This window comes from Paecilomyces variotii (assembly GCF_004022145.1).
Source record: "Paecilomyces variotii strain CBS 101075 chromosome Unknown C8Q69scaffold_1, whole genome shotgun sequence".
NCBI classification, from domain to species: domain Eukaryota; kingdom Fungi; phylum Ascomycota; class Eurotiomycetes; order Eurotiales; family Thermoascaceae; genus Paecilomyces; species Paecilomyces variotii.
Window position 1 is genome coordinate 931,299 of NW_021167140.1, and position 25,114 is coordinate 956,412.

Consider the following 25,114-nt stretch of genomic DNA (forward strand, 5'->3'; position numbering starts at 1 on the left):
CTCATCAGATCGCGGATCTGATTATCTAAGCTGGATCACGGCCGCAGCGCGTACTTTCTTTCGAGACGCGCGATCCCCTCCTCCACAGCACGTTCATCGGGTCGACTTTAAAGTCGGGTTGGGGTTTTCCGTTCAATCCGCCACAATCCAACGCGCTCGTCGCGAATACAAGATACTCATTTATTTATCTGGCCCGTTTCCCTCATCCCAGGAGGAAGTCGCGCAACATGGGGAAGCTCATCCGCTTAGAGCTCTATAGTACGATACGATGCTTATCCACGCCTAAGCTAAGATACAGTCGCTGACCGCGCGCAGATTTCAAGTCTTACAAGGGCCATCATACTCTTCTTTTCGGAGATGCTTACTTTACTTCCATCATCGGGCCTAATGGCTCTGGCAAATCAAACTCGTATGTTTGGGCTGCACGTGGATTTTATCTAGTGATATGAGCTGACGTATCGCAGGATGGACGCGATCTCCTTTGTTTTAGGTATCAAGTCATCCCATCTACGGTCGACAAATCTACGCGATCTCGTGTATCGTGGTCGTGTTCTGCGAACTTCCAAGATCAACGGCGATGGCTCAGCTACAGTAGACGGCGAGGAAAACCAAGCCCAGGGATCGGATGCTGAAGATGGAGATGGACAGGAAGCGGGAGATCGCAACGACCCCAAGACCGCATGGGTCATGGCAGTGTATGAAGACGACGCGGGCGAGGAGCAGCAATGGCGACGATCGATCACGAGTTCCGGTGTGAGCGAGTACCGCATCAATAACAAGGTCGTGACTGCGCAGCAATACAACGAGGCCCTGGAGGCGGAGAATATCCTGATTAAAGCGCGCAACTTCCTTGTCTTCCAGGGAGATGTTGAAGCGATTGCGTCCCAGTCGCCCAAAGATCTTACCCGGCTCATTGAACAGATATCTGGCAGCCTCGAATATAAAGCAGAATATGAGCGCTTGAAAGCGGAGCAGGAAGAGGCCGCGGAGCAGCAGACATTTCAGCTGAACCGTCGACGAGGTATCAACTCCGAGATCAAGCAATACCAAGAACAGAAGAGAGAGGCGGATAACTATGCTAGGAAGGCTGAGGAACGGGACCAGGCTATCATCACGCACATCCTGTGGAAGTTGTTCCATTTCCAACGCCTCATTGACGAATCTAGCGCCGAAATCCAACGCCACCAGGACGAGCTGAAGGAATATCGCCGTGGCGTTGAGAAGTATGAGAAGAACCTCGAAGGGGCCAAGAAGGAACATGCGCGGGTTGGCAGGGACGTTGTTAAAATCGAGAAAGACATCGCGAAGAAGGAGAAAGACATCGAGGATATGACAAACTCTCTAGTGCCCGTAAACGAGAAGATCGAGATCACGTCAAGGAACCTGGAGAGATATACTTCCCGCATCTCCGATATTGCGAAGGAGCGCGACTCCCAGGCTAGCAACGTGAAACACCTAGAGAAAGACCTGAAAATTGTCGAGAAAGCGCAGGCACAGTGGGAGGCTGAGTGGCAGAAGAGTATGAGCAAGGAAGCTGGCCAGCTCAGCGAGGCAGATCTCCAGGAATACAGCAAGTTGAAGGAAGAGGTCAACAAGCAGTCTTCTGCTGAGCAGCTCAAACTCGACAATCTACGCCGTCAGAAGAAAACGGAGGCGGAGACTGTCAACAGTCTGAAAAGCAAGTTCGAAAATACAGAATGGCAGCTTAAGAGTTTGGAGTCCGATATGCAGACCCTAGTCGAGCGCAAGTCGGCTATTGCGGAGACCATCAAAGCCACATCCAAGGACATTGACCAGAAAAAGAAGGATCTGAATGCGCTTACTTCGGAACGGCTTCGTGTGTCCCAAATGAGGACTGAGCTAGAGGAGAAACTCCAGGTCGTCCTGAAGAAGCTACTCGAAGCGGACGATGGCAAAAAGCAGAGCGAGAAAGAGCTACGAGCCAAAGAGCTGATCTCCACTCTGAGACGCATCTTTCCTGGAGTCAAGGGTCGTGTCAGCGATCTGTGCAAGCCAAAACAGAAGAAGTATGCTGAAGCCGTCAGCACTGTTCTTGGACGCCACTTTGATGCTATTGTCGTCGATAACGAGAAGACAGCTAAGGAGTGCATCCAGCACCTTCGTGACCAGAGGGCCGGACAGGCCACCTTCATTCCATTGGAGACCATCCAGGTCAAAGCATTCAACTCCAACTTGAAGGGAATGCATCGTGGAATGCGTCCTGCAATCGAGACGGTTGACTACGACAACTCCGTCTCGAGAGCCATCAGCTACGCCTGTGGAAATGCTATCGTCTGTGACGATCTCGCGACCGCAAAGTACCTATGCTATGATAAGGGTCTGGATGCCAAAGCTGTTACCCTCGATGGGACAGTTATCCACAAGGGTGGTCTGATGACTGGTGGTCGTGGCCCTGGTCAGCAAAACTCCAAGCGCTGGGAAGATGCCGAAGTTGAAGGCCTCTTCAAGTTGAAAGACAAGCTGCTCGCTGATCTGGCAAGTCTTCCTAAGGGCCACCGCAAGGGCACGGAAGAAGAGTCTCTCCAAGGTGACCTTGTTGGACTAGAGCAGCGTATTTCCTACGCCCAGGAGGAGCTCAAGGCCCTCGAAAGGAACCTTGAGAGCAAGCGTAGCGAAGTTGACTTTGCCAAGCGTCAGCTCGCTGAAGTGAAGCCGAAATTCCTCCAGAAGCAGCAAGCCCTTGAAGAGCTTGACGAAACCATCCGGGAATCTCAAGAGCTTGTCAGCAGAGTTGAAGATGAGGTGTATGGTAATTTCTGCCGACGCCTCGGATACGACAACATCAGAGAATATGAAGCTCAGCAAGGATCTTTACAGGAAGAAGCTGCCCAAAAGAAGCTGGAGTTTACCACTCAAAAGAGCAGGATAGAGAACCAGCTAAGCTTCGAGAAGCAACGTCTCCAAGCTACTGACGACCGAGTCAATGCGGTGAAAGCTAAATACGAGCGTGATATGGCTCTGATTGAGGAGCTGAAGGAGGAGCAAGACAAGATTCGCAATCAAATTGACGTCTTCAGCGCAGAGATTGACCTCCTCCGCGAACGTCTTGAAGAGCAAAAGGAGTTGTACGCTCAAAGTGCAGAGGTTCTGGCACAACAACGGCGAGAGCTTCAGAAGCGTAGTAAAAATGTGGAAACAACACTGAGAGCAGTTGGGGCTTTAGAGGGCGAAATCCAGCGCAACTCTGCGAGCCGATATGCCTTACTTCGCCGCTGTAAGCTGGAGGACATCGACATTCCGCTGACGGAAAGCTCTGCTCCTTTGGATCAGCTTCCTATCGACGATTTAGTCCAAAATGCCGATCCAGACGCAATGGACGTCGATGAAGACGGTAATGGCGCTGGAGGCCAAGGTCCCACAGTCCAAGACTATGGTATTGAGGTCGACTTCGACTCTCTAGGTGAAACCTTAAAAGAGGTATGTCTTACGTGAATGCATCTCGAATTCCCGGCCCTAACATTTGAATAGGAGGCGGACGAAAAGCTCGAGGAAGAACTGCAAGAGAGGATAAGGTCCCTCAACGCTGAACTCGACAAGATGGCACCCAACACCCGTGCCGTGGAGCGCCTCGAGAGTGTTGAAAACAAGCTACGCAGCACTGAAAAAGATTTTGAAGATGCGAGGAAGCGTGCCAGAAAGGCCAAGGAAGACTTCGAGGCTGTAATGCGCAAGCGCTCGGAGCTGTTCAACAAGGCTTTCTCTCACATCTCAGAGCAGATTGGACCAATCTATCGCGAGCTGACGCGGAGTGCGAATTACCCGTTGGGAGGCCAAGCGTGCGTACCCTGACAAGAAATCTATGAGACATGTTATACTGACCTTGTGGACAGATACCTCGACATTGAGGACTCTGACGAGCCGTACCTTGATGGCATCAAATATCATGCCATGCCCCCTCTCAAACGTTTCCGGGATATGGAGCATCTCTCTGGTGGAGAGAAGACCATGGCGGCCCTAGCTCTGCTTTTTGCCGTGCACTCCTACCAGCCTTCGCCATTCTTCGTCTTGGACGAAGTCGACGCGGCTCTCGACAACACCAACGTTTCCAGAATTGCGAATTACATCCGCGACCATGCTGCACCGGGTATGCAGTTTATCGTGATTAGTTTGAAGACGGGTCTGTTCCAGAACAGTGAAGCGCTTGTGGGTATTTACAGAGATCAGAGCGAGAACAGCAGCAACGGCTTGACTCTTGACGTGAGTTCCCCATTATCTGTCGCGTCTTTAACGTATCATGACTAATGATTCTTCCAGCTACGAAAATATCATTGAAATCGATGGCCTTCACTTGAAGTATCTGTTATTCCTTTTTATCTCTCCTCTGTATATTAAAGTCTTCTTGCGCTTTGCTGTTGAGATGTCTGGTCTCTGGCTCTGGGAAAGGTGTTTCAGCGGAGGGAGAGTGTTTTGCTAGTTACGCTCGCTAGCTACGCTTCATGATAGCTAGGACAGCTGTATGTGTGGATTTGCAACGAATTCAAATTTACCTATCTACCTGGTTTCACGCCGGCTTTGCTTTCATATTTCCAGACTCCCCATGGACTTCCGTAGTATTTAATCTCTTGGCAACGACCCGACGCAATCCGCCGGAGTGCAACAACAAAACTCGACATGGACCCTGGATCTTTCGAGCGAGCTCGCATGATCATCGAGACGCGTCTTGCAGCTGACGACTCGACTAACTTTGTCCTGCCCGGTTACTTACGCGAAGACATCGGCACGTGGGCAAACCACTCGAGGAAAAGCCCTTGCTGACTGCGAGCGAGGGTAGCAATGACTTCGCGGATCTGCGCTCATAATTACTGTTCGCAGAGGGTCACTATGCATCGTCAGAATAAATAATGCATGTTCGATTTCATCTTGAAATCTATATAAACCAGCTAGATGCTCCCTAGATCTAGATCAGCATACAGCAGGGGATCCTTCGCTATAGAAACGCTACGCATGATGCACGTTCTGCCCTCGGTTCTTCTTTCCCTGTTGGCTTTGAGGGCCCAGGCCGCAAACATCGTCTCTACCAACGATGATGGATGGGCGGAAATCAACATCAGGACTCTCTACAATGCTCTCACGAAGGCAGGACACTCTGTTGTACTTTCTGCCCCAGCAGAGAACGAATCTGGCACTGGTATGAAGGTCACCTTGATAGTTCATCTGCTGAAATAGAAATAGAAATAATCGTCTGACTCGTGAATATCAGGTTCCGCGGAGGCGACTCCCTCAACTGTGACTAACGGCTGTGAGTTCAGCAGCTGTCCAGCCGGTAGCCCTGCAACTGGCTCGAACAGCTCGGACACCAGACTCAACTATGTAAACTCTTATCCGGTTACGAGCGTGAAGTATGGAGTGCAGAAATTTGCGCCCAACTTTTTCAGTGGTAACCCGGACATTGTTGTCTCGGGACCTAACGTTGGAGGTATGCGCCATGTCGCAACTCTTCTAGTTGTGCTTTGGGATCAAATAAAGTCGAATACTCACCTCTTACTCTAGCGAACCTCGGGTCTACCGTTCAGATTTCTGGAACGGTCGGCGCTGCTTCTGCTGCCTCTAACCAACTGGGCATTCCTGCAATTGCTTTCTCCGGTACCACTGGCTCTCAGACTGCCTGGGACGTCGCAACCCCCGATTACAGCACTCTCTACGCCGATCTGTCGGTAAACTTGACCAACACCCTACTAGCTTCTGGAACGCCGTATCTTCCTAACGGCACCTACCTGAATGTTAACTTCCCTTCTGCTGGCAGCGGTACGAGCTGCACTGCCGCAGCGGACTTCAAATTCGTTCTCAGCCGGATCCTGAGCACCAGTGGAACCACCGTCTCTACTTGCGGCAGTGACACGTTGCCGACTGAAACCTCTGTCGTGGACACTGATGGATGCTATGTGTCTGTCAGCGTGGGAGATGCGAGCACTAAGAACGACGCAACTGCGGATCAGCAGTCTGTTGTCCTTCAAAAGTTGGAGAGCATCTTGAGCTGCCTGCCGTGACATGAAGAAAGAAATGGCGCCTACGGTAGGCGAAGTTCGGCCTCTTGGGGAGGTAACTGGGGACTATTAGACGAGATTATAAATGTACTTATTGGCTATTGCACATATAGTTTGGCTCAATGATCCAATGGTAGATACGCATAGTTAGTTGTTTAGAACAATGACAGTATCAAACACAATCTACTTAAAATACTCCGTAGAAGTACAATCTCGTAGAGTCACCGGCAACGCCGCCATTGCGGCATGAGCCGCCTTAGTCGGGTTCCTGGTGGATCATTTGGATTTAGTAGACAGATAGATCATTTGGCATTCTTATCTATTGTCTTCTGAGGTCATGGTTTCTGAACAACCCTCATGTCACTGCCATTTCTAACCAGGCTTCAGATCAACAATGTCCCCAAGACACGATGCGGAGAACATTCTACGACTGTTCTACCGATACGATAGTTGCAGGAAAGCCACTGCTTTGGCCGAGAGTCCAAGTGGAGATACTTAACACAGGCCCGTGCATTGGGATTTGCCGAGTCCCGACAAACCTGTAAATCCATAGGATCTTTCGAGTTCTGACATCTGACAACTTAACGACGATGACGACGAGAAACAACATCAGGGTCCTGCAAGTGGCTCGTAGACTCCGTCAGCATGCCGTTCGTGAAGAGATTGTCTGTCACAAAACTCAATCGCGTTCAGACGAATGAATGAATGAATGAATAATGAATGATCTAGGACATCAACGCCTTTTGCACTAAGGATTTATGGTCCACGACGCCAAGCCCCACCAAGAGACAACGATCGTTTGATATTTTGAGGCCAACTACGCGGCTCCAGCAAAGGCAAATAGTTCCTATGAAAACCGGGGATATGACATTTACATTCGATTATTCTGTGTCTCGCTATGCTGGGTCATCTTGCCCTTAGTATCGTTATCTTTTGCCTGGCTGATTTGATATCTCCCGTCCTGGCTGACGTGGAAGCCTATTACCAATCCGATAACTACGAGAACGGAGAATTTGGAGAATGGCCGCAACAGACGTACCACTCGTCGCATATTATCGGCCCCGTGGTAGATTTTCTGCAGCGCAGCAATCGATGCGATGATGGCCAGTATACTATGCTCTCCCTCCGGGGTGGTCAGGTTCCATCTCCGGGACCCATGATTCTCGATGCCAAAGGAAATCTCGTCTGGAGGGCCGAAGACTATGTTCAACCTTATGGGTTGAGTAAATACACGTACAAGGGAGAGGATTACCTAACGTTTTGGGCCGGCAATGATGCAATAGGACATGGCGAGGGGATGTATTATATGGTAAGATTCACTTGAAGACATTGAATTTGTTCGTAACTGGGTCTGATGCATCGAAGCTGGACTCCTCGTATGAGGAAGCGTTCACGATCGGTGCAGCGAATGGACTACGCGGCGATCTCCATGAATTTCACATTACACATGATGAAACGGCCCTTGTGACCATCTACGAAGTCGTCCAGGCAAATCTCACATCGATGTACGGACCTGTAAAAGGATGGATTTGGGATGGCGTATTCCAGGAACTTAATATCGAGACAGGCGAAGCGCTCTTCCAGTGGCGCGCCTCCGAGCATTTCGATTTCACCGAAGGATATGTCGCCCGGGTAGGCTCTGGAAGCAAGGATCGACCCTGGGACTTCTTCCATATCAACAGTGTCGACAAAGACTCCAAGGGAAACTACTTGATATCGTCGCGATATATGAGCTGTATAGCGTACATCGATGGGAAGACGGGAGATGTCATCTGGAAGCTAGGAGGGAAGAAAAACATGTTCAAGGACCTTTCTGGAGGTGCTGCAACGAACATTCGCTGGCAGCACCATGCGCGCTTTGCTGATAACGGAACGGCTATCACATTATTTGACAACGCCTCCCGTGGTCCGGCGGACCCTGAACATATCAGTCGCGGACTCTATTTGGACGTCGACCAGGAAAAGATGACAGTCAACGTCCGACACGAGTACTGGAATCCGCACAATCTCAGCAGTCAGTCTCAGGGCTCCTTACAACTGCTCGATTCGGGCAATATTCTCATCGGCTACGGGTCGAATCCTGCTTGGACTGAATTCTCCGTGGACGGGGAGGTGCTGTGCGACGTTCACTTTGGTCCTCAGCTCGGTTTCGGCACTTCGGAAGTCACGTCATATCGAGTCCTCAAGCATTCATGGGTTGGATTTCCAAAGACCGATCCGGACATTACTCTCCAGGGCAATACTACCTACGTGAGCTGGAACGGGGCAACAGAAGTTGTGACTTGGGTTCTCGAAGGTGCAGATTCGAAGGCTGCTGACGAAGACGAGTACCTGACTATCGACTCCCGGCCCAAGGAAGGATTCGAGACTGAAATACCCATTCCGCCTGACAATGTGCATCGGTTCATCCGCATTTCCGCTCTGGATGCCAAGGGAATTGCCTTAGGTTCGACTTTATCAGTGGAATGGGACCCATCGCAGAATATCACCACTAACGGTTTGGACATACAAGTCACCAACACCAAATGGCTTGTGTTCTTTTCAACGGCGTTTTCTACTACGATCTTCTTGGTCATTGCATGGTGGGCATCAATGCGGTTGTTAGATCGCTTCCAACGTGCAAAGAAGCAGAAAAAGAAGGTTTCGCGCGGGGGCATTGAAGACTTCATCGCTAACGAGGAGTTTATCGACGAGGTGGAATTTTCACTCCTGCAAAATGCGGATTTTCACTACAATATAGACACTCTCAACGAGCCACAGTGATCTCACACATCTTTATTTGTTTCTCCTGTTGATAATTGTCGCTTTTGTTGGCGCAGATAAGGTATCGAAATTGTTAACATATAGCATGAGCGAATTTGCATTGCATGGCGTTTCTTTTTTGGCATTGGAGACTGCCATAGTTCCGCTTGTGTTAATAACATTAATCGATAGAACAGTATAGACATCAAACTAGTGATAATGATAACTGATCAGTTATATATCCGCTCCATTTTTTATATACATATGTTGTATGTACCGGATAATCGAGCTGTATTACGGCAGTTCTAAGAATTTGAGTTCACTTTTTCATTGGATGATGTAGTTAGTGGTCTGTTAAACAACAGATAATGTTGAGCAGTTAAGTATTATTATTATCTTTCAGCGGCTTTTGTTTCAACCTTTACTACGGCATAGTAATCCTCTTAATAAGAAACTCGAACTTATCATCGAGAGCCTTCGCTGCCTTCTTCAGCTCTTCATTCCCTTTATTAACACTCGCAATCAAACTACTCGGCAAGATATAAATCACCTCCGTACTCTTCTTATCCTCCGTCTCCAACAGGAGTAATTCAACAGGAACATAAAGACCCGCGCCCAACTCATGTTTCAGCATCGTTTTCGCAACCAGCGGATTCCCCAACAGCACTCTTCTGCATCTCCGCCCGTTACCGATGTCGAAGAGCTTCAGCCACTTATTGTGCTCCATACTGTAAAACTGAACGAAGCCGGAAGGACCGGCATTTATTTGAAAGTAGCGCTCAAAATCCGCCTTGGATGTGGATTCTAGGATGTGGTCGAGAGAGGACTTTGTTGCGGGCCAGTTTCGTTGCACTTCGACATTTAGTCGGTCGAGGACAGCGTCATATGGAGTGGTTGTTTTGACGGTGACGCGTATGCTGGTGATGATATCAACTTGCGTATCTGACATTGTTGTTTGTTTGATGGTTTATACTTCCAATTGTAACGGAGGGAGTTAGGATGGGAATGGAATTTTTTATCTTGGAAGAATTAAAACTATTTCAGACTAGCACACTTGATGTCCGTTTGTTTTTCTTTGCTATCTCTATCAATTTGCTATTTGGGATCATGATGACGTTAAGGCAGTCGTGAAATTCACAACTTCGCACTTCGAATTCGCAACCTTAAAGTTGCCTTCCGTTTTGTCCAGCATGTTCTCCTGTTCATAACTGCCTGCATCACTCCGTCGTTGGTAATCTGATGATGGACCATGATCGACCCAATTTCGGCTTATTATTGATAGAAATCAGAGTCTTTTACACGATTAATTAACATATCTATTTACTGTCATTAGCAGTAATGTATAGATAACCGGGGTAAATTCATTCAATTCTCGGTAAATTTCGATACGAGGACGATAGTAATTGCCCCGCATTGTTGAATAGAAAAGACTTCTACACTCCATTATATATTAAGCTTTTGACGACGAGGACGTTTTCGTTAGGAGAAAAGGGGATGTCTGCTACGGAATCGCCTACTGTATGATACCTCATCTATGTATTCTGCCACTAGCTGTCTGATGACATATAGCTGCCTGGGTATCTGGCTACGATCCATCCTTCTTAACTGTCGAAATCTTTGATTTGGCTTCGGAGCATGGCTTGCCCTTGCTTCTGTCTGCGCTGGACACGCTTTGCCGCACAGGGGAATACGGCCGGTTGGATGGTACCATTTTCTGTGTTGCTGCTTTGGGAGTTTTGCTCATGGCGGTTGGTGGAGAGCTGCTTCAAGCAACTACATCGAGGGTTCTTGTTGGGTTTTACTCCGCCCCGCTACTTATTGACTGGTCTCGTTTTTTTCTGACCATGTCAAGATGGGCGCCCTAAAAATTGGGACTGGAGATGGAAAGTTAAAGTATAGGGAAAAAGAAAAGCACAAACATTTTCAATACATGTAACATACATAGCGAATATAACGCTCAAAAGCCATACATAAGTGTTCACGAAGCTCATTTACGCCTAATCACTTCGTCGCAACAGGCTCCTGAACGTGCTCCGTATGAATGACCTCATTCTTATGTAGAGTACTCTCAACATCAGCGCGTCTCTGCTCTTCGTCGATAGCACCAAAGATAAGATCCATCTCTTCCAAGGTCCGGCCTTTTGTTTCTTTGAAGAATATGATCACAAAGACACCCATGGCCAGACAGAAGATGCCGAACATGAGGAACGTCCTCCAGCCAATCTTATTGACGGCATGGGGAGTTATTTCGGTGATAACGAAGTTAAAAAGCCATTGAGTAGCTGCTCCAAGGCCGACACCATACGAGCGGAGACGGGTTGGGAAGATCTAGATACACGGAGTATGTTAGCCCGAATTCTTGAGATATAAGACAGCAGATACTAGATCTTTGGACATACTTCGCCAAGGTAAACCCAAGGTGTCGGACCCCAGGATGCTGAATATCCAATGACATAAAGGTAGATCATTACCACCATTGCAATTGACGCATGAGAAACATTCGTGGCGTCCACATTTGGAGGATGTGTAGCCAGGACCGCACCGATAATAAACATCATAGCGGCCATCCAGGCAGCTCCACCAATCAGACTGGGTTTTCGTCCCCATTTATCAATACCAATCAAGAGAAAAATGCCCGTGGCCACGATCTTGACAGTCCCATAGATACCGGTAGCGAACAACGAAGAATCAGTCTTACTCAATCCCACGGTCTGGAATATCTGCGGCGCGTAATAACCGATCGAATTGGTACCTGAGAACTGCTGCCAGAACATTAGGACGAAGGCCAGGAAAAGCCTGTAGCGGTTTCCCTTGCGTAGGCACTCCCTCCAGGTGACACCCTCTGTGGCTGCGACCTCTTCATCGATCGCTGTCTTTATTTCGGCCAGTTCCTGTCGCACTATTTCACTGTCCTCAGACTCGTTTCGGATGTAGGAAAGTGATTTGAGAGCCTCTTCGCTGCGGCCCTGCTTCATAAGCCAGCGCGGTGATTCCTTGAGGAAAAATAGCCCAACGAACATCAAGCCACCTGGAATAAGCTGAATCCCTACTGGGATGCGCCATTGCTTGGTGCCTTCAGGGATATGGATGGAAACGCCGTAGTCTAGCCAGTAGGCAAAAGTACTACCAATAACCAGCATAAACTGGAACGCACCAGCGACTCTACCCCTAATCTGAGGCGGTGCATTCTCACTGACAAACACAGGAGTGATACTGGACATGCCTCCAATTCCCAGTCCTGCAACTACACGCCCTCCGTAGATCATGCCGATCTCATGATGAGAGCCAACCTGGACCGCTGCACCAACCAGGAAGACAGCACAGAAGATCATAAGCGAGTACCGACGGCCCACTCGATCATTGATGTAAGCAGCGAGAATGGCGCCGAAGAAGCAGCCAGCTGTCAACAATGATACGACATTGGATGATACTTGGGCATTCTTGTCGGACGCGAAACCGTCTGACCCAGTTGGAAGGCCAAAGTCCTTTTTAAAGCTCGAAAGAGCAAGGACACTGCCCATCACACCTGTGTCATAGCCTAGAAACAGGAATCAGTATGGTTTTAATCAAGACCTACTCAGAAGCAGCATGTACCGAAAAGCAAGGAGCCCAGATAGGCTACCAAGGTCAGGATGTACACCCGGTAGTTCTTGAACACGAAGAACGCCATGATGGAGGACTATGACTCGAAAAGCCACTCCAAGGAGTACAAAAGTGAAAGACAGCCCCTGCAACTTGAGAGGCGCCATCTCTAATATATAGGCCCGAGCAAGAATCACGATTTTCTGAAACGGGTCAGTCCATCAGAATGCAGTGGACTGATTCTGGGCTTTTACAACGATACTAAGGACCTGAGCTCCACTCGAGAAGCTTCGAGTCTTTGACTAACCTGTTACCTGTTGAGTGGCTTGTCTGGGGTCTGGGGAAGCGTGGAGAAGCATTCGCAGATTTGGCGGGGGAATGCCGCTCGTGACAGAGATACGAACCGTCCGTGGTCAATCGCCCTCGCTGGGAGTTTTTCCGCCAATTCAATGAGCGGGATCGATGTCCGTGCCTTAAGACGACGCCTTCGTCGGTTGAATCCGATTGTAGCGTTGACCAACCCGGTTAATATCGATTTGGTGGAGACAGGAAAACAACAGAATCTCTAGCGATTCGTGGAAGGATACTACCCCAGATTCCGCCTATCCACCGTCAATCAAGAGATCCCAGTCCTAAGAACTTATATGGTATAAAGGACTGACATCAGTATGAAAGATGCGCTTCTTGTGAAAAATTCTGTTACTGAAATGGTCGTTGGAAGTACATTATCTCTCCAGATACTGAACACCGGAACATTTGGCTTAGGAACATGGATTCTCTAGAAACCTCTTTGTGTTTATGGGGTAGTTCTCCTTTGCAGAGTAATGCAGAACAAGAGTAGAGTCGTAAATGCATAAGGAGTGAATATGATTTCAAATCTAACTCAATTCTATCAAGTAAGCTTTTATAATAGTAACTGTAGTCAAGGAAACAAAAGTATCCCAGGAGGGGACAAGAGCACCCTCAGCCGAGACAAATGTCCGTAGGCATGTAAAACCAGCCACCTCACGTTAACCTTTGACGGTGTGCCCCTGGTCTTTTCAAGCCTTTTTATACAGACATCCCTCAATATGAAAAGGCGTTAACAATACCAATGGCGAAACGAAGCATACCCCGGCAATGAACATCTTGGTTATCACACTGCCTTATGCTGCAATAATAACCTCTCGTGTGGAACCTGTAATGGAATACGCCCTCTGGTTAACGATCTATGTGTAGATAGTAGATGCGAGGTGCTTGCTGCTTTCAGGAAGATCCTCATAAAGCTGCTTGGGTTATGCCTTCGTCAACAATGCACTGGCGATGGTCTCGCTTATGGCGGCACGAACAGATCCCAATAAACCCCAGACAACCAGCACAGAACAACAAGGGTTATTATAGCAGGAGACATACTGATTAGAAACGAACTTGAAGCCATAAACTAGGCATCCAGCGATAATATTCCTCTCCTTCAGAAACTTCCACGAAAGGTACCGGATAGGGCGAGGTATTTCTCCCATACAGCGAAGCCGTCAAGACACACCGCTCCTATAACTAGCATAGCAATGATGTATCCGCTGCGCTATTCATGTGGCGCAGATGTCGCGAGACTGCATGGAAGGAAGATCAGAGAAAGCCCGACGGGGGTCAGAATAAGTCCAACAACTGGAGACTTATTAGCAGTGCCCCTCGGTTAAGACAAGTCCAAGTGATATATCGTCAAACTCGATCACGTAATGTTTGCATGACTGTCAGCAATTGCGGTCCTTCGGCTTCTCAGTGTAGAGACCGAACTTCTTAGCTTTCTTCTCGTGGTTGGTAAGGAATTACTAACTGACACCTTTAGAATGGCATAGTGGTTCATGACGCAACTATTAACCGAAGGTCTTAACATATGATAGGAAGATATTGTGTCACAAGCCCGTCGCTTGCGTCAAGCCATCTATGCAGGTTCCCAAAGCGACCAGAAACATTGTGGAAAACATCCACGAAATACATATTACTGCCGCAGATTAATAATATGTGTATCACGAATAATAATGAAAAGAGATAAGATTATCATTGGCCAGGATCTCTATATTTGTAGGATTAGTCCATTATATAAAGTTCTGATATAGGAAAACAGCTGTATTTGGCAGTGCGTACATAGTGTCGGCGCACAAAACGTACGTCCAGGTAGTCTGTCATATCATCCGTTTGCAGCAGGTTCTTTAATATCCTAAGTATAGGATGAAACCCACTAGGTCACTAGGTTCTCGATGATCTGTATGCTATAGAGTTGAATATGGAGTTAATATCCCCCCGATCTAGAATCAAGTAAGCAAGTCAAACAGCCTAGATATATAAACTAGGTGGTTCAAATCATACCATGCTTCCGTGCTTTGGATTCGACAACATACATACACGTTGGTGCCGAGGCTCAAATAAGCTCCATTGGCGTCAAAGCTTAGAGTATTTGAGTCAATATGTTTATCTCGTGTCCTCAGCACAGGCTGATAATTGCCGGCATTAGTGGAAAAGGATGACAGATTCTTCAGTATTAGCCCTGAGATTAATGGGAGCATATCGAAATATAGATAGCGAGACAAGGGGAGTGAAGTCAGAAATTGTAGATGAGGTCAATAACATTATTGGTACAATGGTTACCTCCTATCAAAGCAAAATGGTTGACCAACTTTCGCGATTGGCTTGGAATCGGTGGGTCTTCACGAGAAGTAGCTTTGAATACAACGACTTTGCCATTATACGTTGTGTTTGTTTACTCAAATATGAACAATTCTATATTTCTCACCTCAGTTCCGTGCTCGCTCAATACATTATCCTGCCCCTTTCGAGTAACGTAGACTATTTAGATATTCGCAGCCTAGAACAAGCGGTAGAATCAGTACAACTCAGTTTCCCCGCTGATAATGACGGTTTATCTCATAAGACGCATCTCAATTACTCAAAGAAATATCTTATTGTTCTCAGATCTCGTGTATGTATGGATCGACACTGTCACAGGAAGCCTCTTCCGTAGCAAATAAGAGTCGTAATTCCATGTCTTGGGCGATCATTTCGTTCCTTAAAGGCCTTGATTGTCTTTTGCTGCCCAAATGTATTATCTTAAACCGACCTTGACATTAGTAAAACAACTGTTAGAGATCCAGACAGACCAACAAGGAGTTTTCCTTTTTGGTCGACTGGCAGAAAGCCATCAACAATCAATCCCAGCCGCCCCCTGCCATTGGAAGCTATCCTTGCACGTTGATCTATATTGGCACCGAATCTATCCGTGTAAGCATGGGTGCCCACCACGATGCGAGGTGAGATGAGGATTCCCATCTGTTTGATCGCGAGGGGGCTGCAGGGATCATGATTGTCGGCGAGGAGGGTTATATACAAGGCGAAATGAAGCACACTTACGCACGTAATATCACTGTAGCTCCATAAAATTCTAACATAGGTCGCCTTGCGATGGATGGCAACACGGGACAGGGATAGAGACCAAGATGCATCTACGGAGGGGGCCCATTTTTCGATCCTATGTGCATATGCCATCAGGATTGGAAGTCGGCGTATCTCTTGGCATAACCCAGATCGAAGGTGCTGCAGAACGAATCTGTCTGTCTGTAGATTAGGTATGCCACTGACTTTCCAGTTCATGTGCAGGGAATGTAAATTGCCACTATATTGCTTTTTTTCCGCCGACGCAACCGCAACTGCTAGTCAGATAAATGGCCCGCCAATAACCACATTTCAACCACTTACATCGCTTTAGAGCCCCGGATAATACTTCCTGGTCCTTCGTGTTTATCATTATTGGTTGAGGCTATTCCCAGCTCACCACGGCATGGGGCGGAGAATGGCCATATCTACAAGTGCACAGTATCATAGAGTTGAGCTGAAGAAGTCTCTTATCATCTCAATACTTGTCTTCATTGTTTTCCGTCAAACGAAGAAGTGGCGATGGGCACCGATGTCCCTTGTCAATCCGAAGGCTACAGAGATAGCAAAAGATCGACATCCCGGGATGATTAACTGTCCTCATATAGCTTTTCCGAGGAAGTCCGTCAACACTTAATAGGGGGTGCTTCCAGACGCTGGCGGTGACCATCAGAACTCGGATATAATATCCAGCAGGCATCTCTTGCCAAACCCCGCGGGGTGATGTGGCTTCTAGGCCTATGCACTGCAGGAAACGTTCAAGAACCCTGTCCTTAGCATACGTGGCTTGCCTTGTGATTGAAGGCATCGGCAACACTTTGGATTACGGAGTATTGAATCATAATCAGGGATTTCCTCACCGCTGAAAAAAGCGAGATGACGTTTTTCTGCTGAAAATAAAGGCTATCAACGAAAGGTTGTACAAGCCCTACGCAGGGTTCACCAGCTCGTATACCTGCAAACTATGCCTGTGAGATTCTAGCCTCTCTCGATATTATACCTGGGAGCACAACACCGGAGGAGAATACCGGCTGGGTGCTGTGATTGCCTTGCATAAGGAGGACTCAAGATTTACAAAAGCCAGCCGACTGGTTGACCTCGAAGCGAGCCACTAGCGGGACAGAGTCAACATACGCGTGTGCTTTTCATGCCTTGCTTTGGGGGAGCTGTGAAGGAGGGCGGATCTTTGGCAAGGGGCGCCTCGCACTTCCAAAGGCAGGACACGAAGGCGATGGCCCAATGTGGCGGTACTAGATACGGTCAGAATAGGGTTCTAGATTAACATATCATTGAGTGCGTCCATCTCTGAGTCGCCAAGTGCACGGAAGAGGGCTAGAACCAAGCAATGAAGAGTTTAGAGTAGGTGCCTGGAAATATGAACCCTCCTGTGGCGACGCCACAAGGATCATCCTGTATAATAATAACAATCATACCATAATCGCCATTTTAAGGGAGCACAGGACACGGCTGTCAGGATCCGTCCCAGGTTGTGGGATCGTTTAGTGAAGGAGATCGTGTGCCGGAAATGGGTTGTACAGTAGTAAGCGGGTTCGTGGGTAGGTACTTTGAAGCAGACTATTTTTATTTCCAACTCCGAACGCTAGATTCTTGGAAGTTGGAACAAACATGATGGATTTAATCCTGTTCGACCGGAACGAGACTTGGTGCTTCCGTCAGCGACTATTAAGGATGTCCCCGCCAGCGCAGGTCTGTGCACAATCCAATGGAAGGATCTGAGCGTCAATTCTCAGTCCTAGTTCAGGCGGAGATAATAATAATATCAGTGCATATGTCTTTGCGGTGGATCGAGGAGTCCTGTCAATTTGTCCAGGCTCTGCGAGGCGTCATTATTGTCACCACTTGGCGGATGGGCTTGCAGCGATCTATCCTGCTCGATCTCTACTTACTTAGTGGAGATCCTCTAGCTAGACATGATACCAAACTTTATACTCACAACTAGGGCGTCACGGTCTCTTGCGTGGACGCATGAGCAATCGACGAACTGCGGGAAAGGGCCGATCCAATGCAGCTCGATCGCACCGTGTATGGTTGTGTTGATCTGCTGGGGTGTACTCATGGGTATGTGTGCGATCATCTGTGATGTCTTCAGCCTCCGCTGCCAGGGCCCGCTGATTCGAACGGACACGATCTCTTCAACCAGGGCACCAGTTTGAGGCCCTTGATTCTTTTTAAAAACAAAGCATTTTGTTGGTCTGAAGGCATTCCTAGGTTATCCACATTCAATCGTGCTCAGACACTCCACGAAGAAACCCGCCCCATGGGCCAAGCAGAGATGGCCAAATGCATAGGCCATGCGATGGCCTCCAGGACCGGATGTTCATGCCATCTTGCCCTATTATTATGACGGATCCGGTACCAAGACTGTCTCGATGATACAGTAAAACCTTTTTATAACGATACCGCATATAACGAATTCCTCTACACAACGAATTTGACACCGTGTCAAATTCAAATTCCCATACAAAATTCGTTATTCCTTCCTACTACGAAATTCGTTAATTTTTTCAGACCTTTCCCATACAATTCGTTATAGAAAAGTACAGATTTACCTTATTAGTCAGTGATTACCTAATCATTAATTACCAATTAAGGGAATTTATTCGAAAATTTCACTAAAAATCCGTATATTACTAATACAGACCCACTTTTCATACAACGAATCCTCTATACTACGAATTAGACTGCCTGGAAAAAATGATTCGTTATAGGCAGGTTTTACTGTACTCTGGTTCGGACAGCGGTCTAGAGTCCTTGCACGGCCCGAAGCGCCTCCTGGTTCGAGAACAGCACCACGCGACAAGCGCCTGTACTGTCCATGGACCGTAAAACGCCGCGTCCCAGCTCTTGATAACTTCCCCGGGGCGCCAAAGCTGAAAATCTGCCTATCAGATCCCAGCTCGAGTCAGAAGCTCGCATGTCTTGTGTCTTTGACCCTTCCCGCTTGACATATGTCTCCATATTCAGATCTTGAGTGGAACAATCCGTCGCAGATCGGCGGGGAGGGTAGTCGTACTGCCTGATCTCATAGTCTGATTAGAGCCGAGGCTGGTTCTCTTCTCGGAAATTCCCTTTATTTACTCTGCCCTATCCGCCTGGCATTATTATGTCTGGATGAGATTTCACTTTTCATATATCGTTGGTTGTTCCACACTATAGACATATCACCGCGCACATCTGTTGCTTCCCCCTAGTATGAGACTTGGATGAACCAGAATCAATCCAAAGGCAATAAAACACCGTTGACTGGCTTTCCTGGAGACCCTTCCTGTCCCTGTCTAATTCACGAACAAAGGTGTCATCCGAGTGGGACGGACTAGTAACTGCTCTGTTAACGGGCTCGATGATGGAATCTGCCAGCAAGCCCCTGGGGGGTGAGGAACACCACCAGATGCTCCCTTATGATGGAATTGGCCTACAGTCAAACACCCAGGTATTTATAGATGTGCTAAGAAACCAATGTGAAGCGACTGACCAACTCTATCAAAGCGGATCTTGCCTGTCCGGTCTAAAGCATTCAATATTCCCTACCGGCACTTTGCTTTGATGTATATCAATGGAAATGGCGAGCTCGAGGTAGAAGCTTCACCTTCAGTTGCAGGATGCGGAAAGTCTATCTTCACGTCTGAGGTCAAAGAGCGCTTTCTGAAATGTGCTGCCCTGGACAGTCAAGGCACATCTCCATCCTTTACGGGTCAGTATTCTGGACGTAGGTAGCATTATTATCGAGAAACAATTGAACTGACAGATGGTTACGAGTAGGGTTAGGCATACAAGAGCGACGCCTCGGCGGTTCGTTGTCACTAGAAGACAATCACAATTGGTACCAGATCAGCGCCGACAAATCACAAGAACTCATTCCTTGCGATTGGCAGTTTCAACAGAACAAACGCCAAAAACGAAGCCCAAAGCGCCGTGATCAGAAAGGAGATCGTCGGGGATCGACTGACTCGACTCCTTCTAGTCCCAGTTTCAGACGGACAGCGTTGCAGGTTGGCGATGAGAGTCGTATACTGAAATACTACGAGAGGGCATTTGATGCTTTTCAACAATTGAACTGCCGGGTGATCGCTAAGGCGTTCATTAAACTGGTGGAGCCACGCAAGCAAGTGAACCATCCTTATAATGGACGGAAAATAGCCTCTGGTTCCTCACCTGAACAGCGACTGGACCCGGAGATGACAAAGCCAAGATGGTGGCCCCAAGGTGTCACTCACAAGGAGCCAGACCATCTTCTGAAAGCAGGCAAGGAAGAATATCCATGGCAAGGTCCTTTCAGTCCAGGCTAACTTGATTGTCAGAGCGGATTCGCCTCCTTATCCATATACTCCGTGAGCTCGGGGATAGCCACGGGATCACGGCTGAGAAGCTAAGAGATGCCGGGCAAGATGTCAGGCGGCAGATTCAACCGACAGAACGCCTAAAGGTGTTGGATGAAATTTACAACGTTCGAAGTGCGGAAGAACGGTATCTTCGAGGAGAGATCGGTCAGTACCTGACGCCTGAGTGCGCCATCAAACGTGAAATGCTAATGCGTATACCTATAGACGGCGATTCTATCATCTACGTCACTCAAGTCCACCTGGCCGACGCAAATATTGAGTTTGAATATGAGCAGGATACCGACGGTGATTCTCAGAGCTCCTCGGCTGCTGCATCGACCGTGGGGACTAAGAGACCCAGCGTGACGGCTGAACAAATCTCGAGACCGGTGCTCCCACACGATGGCTTTCCATCCCTAAGCAGCTTGAGGAACGGCATGCCGCACTCGACGCCAGAAAGCCACTGCTCACCCTATGTCCCCGACAGCGGTCAGCTGAAACAAGCGACTCACGAGTTTGCTCTCGGTATTGCTCCTTCTTGTAGTATACCAGCTTCGCCGCATGAAGTCGGTCCATCGTGCATGCCAAACTATTTCACCCAACCGTTAATGATCGCCCCAGGGCGGCCGCCACAGCCTGCCTTGTGGGATCCGTCGGGCCACACATCACCGATATTTCCCCATGGATACTGATTGTTACTCTCGATTGATTCTTATATCGTCTGCTGAATAACGGAGCTGGACATGAGGCTCGCACAGGTGGCCATGGATTGCTAGCCTCCCTTGAGGGTTTCTGGTGTTTATATTACGGTTTTTGGGTCAGACGATAAGGATCCCGTGGAGCCTCGGGTTCTAATATCCAGGGAACCCCGGTTTGAACGATCTATAATGGAAACAGGCCTATTGTGAAAAGACAGTACATGAAACTCTATTTAGCCCAGGTTGTATAGATGCTATAGATCTAATATATTCTAATAGGGCCTCCAGCCCGATTTTAGTTCTCACTGTCACTTGAACCAGCATCTAGTTAAACACGGGAACGGCGGAGGTCAGATTACCTGTTCTGTGCATTGTTTCTTTATCCATTTAGTATCGTATTATTATTGATAGGCTCCTAAATACCATTTCCCGAGAGTACGTTCTTTTTCCATTCGTTGTGTGAAAACTAATAACATGTAGGCGTTACTACTACTAGTATAGGTAGTCCCCACCATCTAACTGACTGCTCTCGAGTAAACCAGGCCCACCGCACAATATCACCTACCAGCAGGAACTTCAAAATGGACACCAGTATCGTCTGAGCAGAGAGGGCGTAACTTAGGCGGCGGTGACGGACTCCGCTGACCAACTGAAGCGCGGCAAGCACACAATCCCTATTAGTTAACTTATCTAGCACCTACTTGGGTAGTGATCGACTAATGATAGACACAGTTCTGTATGGTAGAGTATTGGTATCTACTCCGATCGCCCGAAGAAGATTTCCATACCGGGTGCTTGATGTGCCACACTTCATCCACAGCGTTGACAGGAAATTTTCCGTTATCGGTTACACCATGAAGCCCAGACTGAGATCGAGTAATGTTTAGCGGCAGATGCACGGACGAGAGATGGACAAGATTGACAAGATGGACAAGATGGACCATGTTCAATGTTGGCGCGAGCTTTGACGCCAGGTGCTAACGCGTGAGTGCCTCAGGCGCAGCACCCGCATGGCAGCTCTCGTCCACCAACCATGATGACGCTGCTGAGCACCTGCAACAACGACTCCCTCTGAGTCTCTCTCGCCATCGCATTCACCATCCTGGCCTCCCCGCACGTTCCGATTGTCATCCTCACAGGCTTATCGCCATCCAGGTCATGCGTGTTAGATACTGAAGACGACTGGACGGTGTTTCCACGGTTCATCTGGAGTCTCCTGCCGCTCTGAAGAAACTAAACTGTGAGTAAGTGCCTATATCTATCTCTCATGGCTCCTCGTCCCGCAGGGTCCTTTCCCTTCGTTTCTCGGGCGAGTATTGTCTGCAGTTGCGCGTTGTTTTTATAGACTTCACGTTCTTGGATGCCTTCTCGTCCCGTGTACCCGTGTATCGAACCCCGGACGGTGGCCTCGCTGCATAAACATGGCGATACTGACGTTCTCCCGTTTCATCAGTCGGTCATACTCCCTTCACAGTCGCGACGGACCGACAATATTTTCTTTCCAGCAGAAGCTCCTCATGGACGACTCCGGTGTCCCCCAACGCAGAAGGTCCGAGCCAGCAGTCGAGGGATCCTTGACTTCTGAGGATCCCTTCGACAGCCCGACCCCGGGGGCTCTCGAGCAGGAACCGCTCTCAGTTCCAAGTGATGCACTCTCTTCAGTTCCCCCCAGTCCTGGGGCGTTGTCGCGCAATCCTTCGTTCTCAAACAGCAGCTCGTACCAGGAAGACTGGGATACCTTCCCGCCGCTTGACAAGCTTACGGTTTTCGACATCTTAGACAACCTTGCATTGCATCAGAAGCTGGAGAGATGGCAGCAGACGTTGACAGCTCAGAGAGAACGCGTCAGAAAACAACGCGAGAGATTGAAGTCGACGTCACTACAGGCCAGGGATCGCGTTGTGGGAGAGTGGAAGAGACGCGTTCCGACCGCCGATGAACAGCTAGACAAATACCGTCGACGGATGAGAGAATCTGTCGACCGCCTGGGAGCTCAGTGGAATAAGACGTCGACGGTCACTCTGCGAGAGAAGTTGTTTTTCATCGCCGGTATATTGAATATCTTTATCAGCGGTTACTTAATTGGCGCATACCCGGAATACTTGTACTTGTGGTATAGCGGTCAGCTGGCCTATTTTATGCCAATCCGGTTCTACACCTACCGGAAGCGTGGTTACCACTATTTCCTTGCTGACCTCTGTTACTTTGTCAACATGATGTGTATGCTCAGCTTCTTCGTCTTCCCGAACTCGAAGAGACTGTTCATCAGCACATATTGCTTGGCGTACGGAAATAACGCTGTTGCGATTGCTATGTGGCGGAACTCCATGGTCTTCCACAGTATGGATAAAGTCGTCAGGTAAGTGTGTCAAAACAGTTTTCTGTGTCCGCAGAGTTGCTGACGTCTTGTACACAGTGTCTTTATCCATATCATGCCTCCAGCAGCCCTGCATTGTCTCACGCATCTGACAGCCCCGGAAATCCTCAAGGAGAGGTTCCCGGCGATTTACGCCATCAAGTACAGCGACCCTGCGTCGCCAGAGCACTATTCCCTCGGTGATATGGTGATATGGGCCACGGTTCCGTACCTTGTCTGGCAGCTGTCGTATCACTTCCTCATCACCGTCCGACATCGTGAGCAAATCGCTGCGGGACGGCCCACTAGCTTCACCTGGCTGCGCAAATCCTATGCAAAGACATGGATTGGAAAGATCGTCTTGAGTCTGCCTGAGGTGCTGCAGGAACCGGCATTCATGTTGATTCAGTATTTTTATGCCATCCTGACCATGATTCCGTGTCCTATCTGGTTCTGGTATAAGTGGGCTAGTTCAGCCTTCCTCAGTGTTGTCTTTATCTGGAGTATCTACAATGGCGCGACCTACTATATCGATGTCTTTGGCAAGCGGTTCCAGAAAGAGCTCGAACAGCTACGAAGGGACGTCGCCAAGTGGCAAGCCTCCCCAGAAGGAACTACCAGTCCCATACTTACCCCGGACGGGGTGCAGACGACAGGGGCGCAGCTGCTGGATGATACGAACAAACATTCCGAGAGGGGGACATCCGGCTCAAGCATTGACTCCATTCCTCTCCTCGACGCGAAACCAATCGTGAGCGGCGTTGAGGACAGTCCTCCAAACGCTGTGCGACCGAGGAACTAAATCTTGACCAGTTTCAAGTTTTCTATGTTTCAGCTTTCGTCGAATCGCTAGAATCCGGTTTGCGTTATTCCAACATGTTTATGCATAACGTCATATCTAGAATGTGGGTTTTTGGTTTAGATATCGGGATATATACCTTTTGGGGGAGTCATTGATATTGAGGACGGTTTTCGGGAGTCGTACAGGTCCCTTGTCCTTTAGCAAAGGCTGTCTGCATTTTCCTTGTCTTTCTGCGAACCATGACTATATCATATTATCTTGAGTTAGTGTCTTCTATGACCGTAATGAATTTAACCTTCAATGTGAACAAAGCTTGTTCCTCGTTACTTTTATGGTACCATTAATATTAATAATTGCAGTTATGGGGCATAGCCTACCATAGACTTTCCGAATGTCCCGCTATGATGTTTAATCGGCCCTTAGTCAGGACCGCGCGTAGTGCGGTCCCGCCACCTCAACGCGAACACCCAGCTCAACGAAAAATCGTCTAGATTTATTAAATTTCAACTTCCAATATTATTTCTAATCCACCACAATGCCTGAATTATATAGCGATATTGAAAAGAGGATCTAATATGCCCTCGCTATGTTATCTGACTAGTCAAAACCCAATATCGCGCAAGCTGCACGTTAGTTTGAGGTGCCTTATTTGTATCTTCATTCTTGCTATAACGGTCGCGTTTTACGGTCTAATAGACTTCCAACAAATCGATGATTCTCTCCAGCTCAGGAGCTTGCTATTTGTGAGTATATTAAACGCCTAGATATAATTGGATTATCTATAATGCGAAAAATGGTGACTGGTTGCGCAAATGCAATCTTAGCTTAAGCTCATCAAGACCCCTTAATATCTTTGCCAAAAGTCGGCGAATACTAGCTTAAATGGTTCCTCTTGTGACATCCTGAGATGTATATATGAAGGCAATAAGCTCTTGATGCAGAAAGGAAAAAGGCTCATCGCCCGGATAATATACGAGACTGGTATTGTTGCTATGAATAAATGCTAGTCGGTCTTGATGTATAACCCGCGGATCTCTATAACATGGACGAGTCAGGCTTTTAAGTAGGAGAAGGGAAGGATAATCAAGTTATTACCTTAGAGCGTTAAAAAAAGCTATATATGGGTAATTGTACTGATTCCCAGAGAGTCACTATAGTTGAGGTAATAAGTGCTAATAGATTGG

General features: G+C 48.1%; 7 protein-coding genes across 7 annotated transcripts; 5 read left to right on the forward strand and 2 right to left on the reverse strand.

Moving 5' to 3' along the window:
- Positions 1-97: 97 nt before the first annotated feature.
- Positions 98-4,587, forward strand: C8Q69DRAFT_410821 (putative cohesin complex subunit). The gene is made up of 6 exons (XM_028628298.1): positions 98-258; positions 316-409; positions 465-3,438; positions 3,490-3,797; positions 3,852-4,218; positions 4,276-4,587. Exons 1-6 carry the CDS (start codon positions 228-230, stop codon positions 4,291-4,293), a joined length of 3,792 nt encoding a protein of 1,263 aa, XP_028488773.1. The 5' UTR covers positions 98-227; the 3' UTR covers positions 4,294-4,587.
- Positions 4,588-6,173, forward strand: C8Q69DRAFT_449908 (5'/3'-nucleotidase sure family protein). The gene is made up of 3 exons (XM_028629403.1): positions 4,588-5,149; positions 5,222-5,437; positions 5,512-6,173. Exons 1-3 carry the CDS (start codon positions 4,906-4,908, stop codon positions 6,006-6,008), a joined length of 957 nt encoding a protein of 318 aa, XP_028488774.1. The 5' UTR covers positions 4,588-4,905; the 3' UTR covers positions 6,009-6,173.
- A 554-nt stretch (positions 6,174-6,727) lies between these two features.
- C8Q69DRAFT_11894 (ASST-domain-containing protein) lies at positions 6,728-8,963 on the forward strand. The gene is made up of 2 exons (XM_028625185.1): positions 6,728-7,314; positions 7,371-8,963. Exons 1-2 carry the CDS (start codon positions 6,904-6,906, stop codon positions 8,766-8,768), a joined length of 1,809 nt encoding a protein of 602 aa, XP_028488775.1. The 5' UTR covers positions 6,728-6,903; the 3' UTR covers positions 8,769-8,963.
- Positions 8,964-9,171: 208 nt separating this feature from the next.
- On the reverse strand, positions 9,172-9,845 carry C8Q69DRAFT_494526 (hypothetical protein; the record flags this gene model as incomplete). Its single annotated transcript, XM_028632214.1, has 1 exon — positions 9,172-9,845. The coding sequence occupies exon 1, from the start codon at positions 9,694-9,696 to the stop codon at positions 9,172-9,174; it is 525 nt and encodes a 174-aa protein (XP_028488776.1). The 5' UTR covers positions 9,697-9,845.
- A 718-nt stretch (positions 9,846-10,563) lies between these two features.
- On the reverse strand, positions 10,564-12,739 carry C8Q69DRAFT_449913 (general substrate transporter). Its single transcript, XM_028629404.1, has 3 exons — positions 12,342-12,739; positions 11,147-12,285; positions 10,564-11,075 (listed from the first exon to the last, which is right to left on the reverse strand). The coding sequence occupies exons 1-3, from the start codon at positions 12,415-12,417 to the stop codon at positions 10,749-10,751; spliced, it is 1,542 nt and encodes a 513-aa protein (XP_028488777.1). The 5' UTR covers positions 12,418-12,739; the 3' UTR covers positions 10,564-10,748.
- Positions 12,740-18,904: 6,165 nt separating this feature from the next.
- On the forward strand, positions 18,905-21,099 carry C8Q69DRAFT_11961 (hypothetical protein). Its single transcript, XM_028625191.1, has 5 exons — positions 18,905-19,185; positions 19,242-19,446; positions 19,515-19,997; positions 20,054-20,239; positions 20,300-21,099. The coding sequence occupies exons 1-5, from the start codon at positions 19,096-19,098 to the stop codon at positions 20,764-20,766; spliced, it is 1,431 nt and encodes a 476-aa protein (XP_028488778.1). The 5' UTR covers positions 18,905-19,095; the 3' UTR covers positions 20,767-21,099.
- A 1,094-nt stretch (positions 21,100-22,193) lies between these two features.
- On the forward strand, positions 22,194-23,930 carry C8Q69DRAFT_396782 (hypothetical protein; the record flags this gene model as incomplete). Its single annotated transcript, XM_028627754.1, has 2 exons — positions 22,194-23,131; positions 23,189-23,930. The coding sequence occupies 2 exons, from the start codon at positions 22,194-22,196 to the stop codon at positions 23,928-23,930; spliced, it is 1,680 nt and encodes a 559-aa protein (XP_028488779.1).
- Between the last annotated feature and the right edge of the window lie 1,184 nt (positions 23,931-25,114).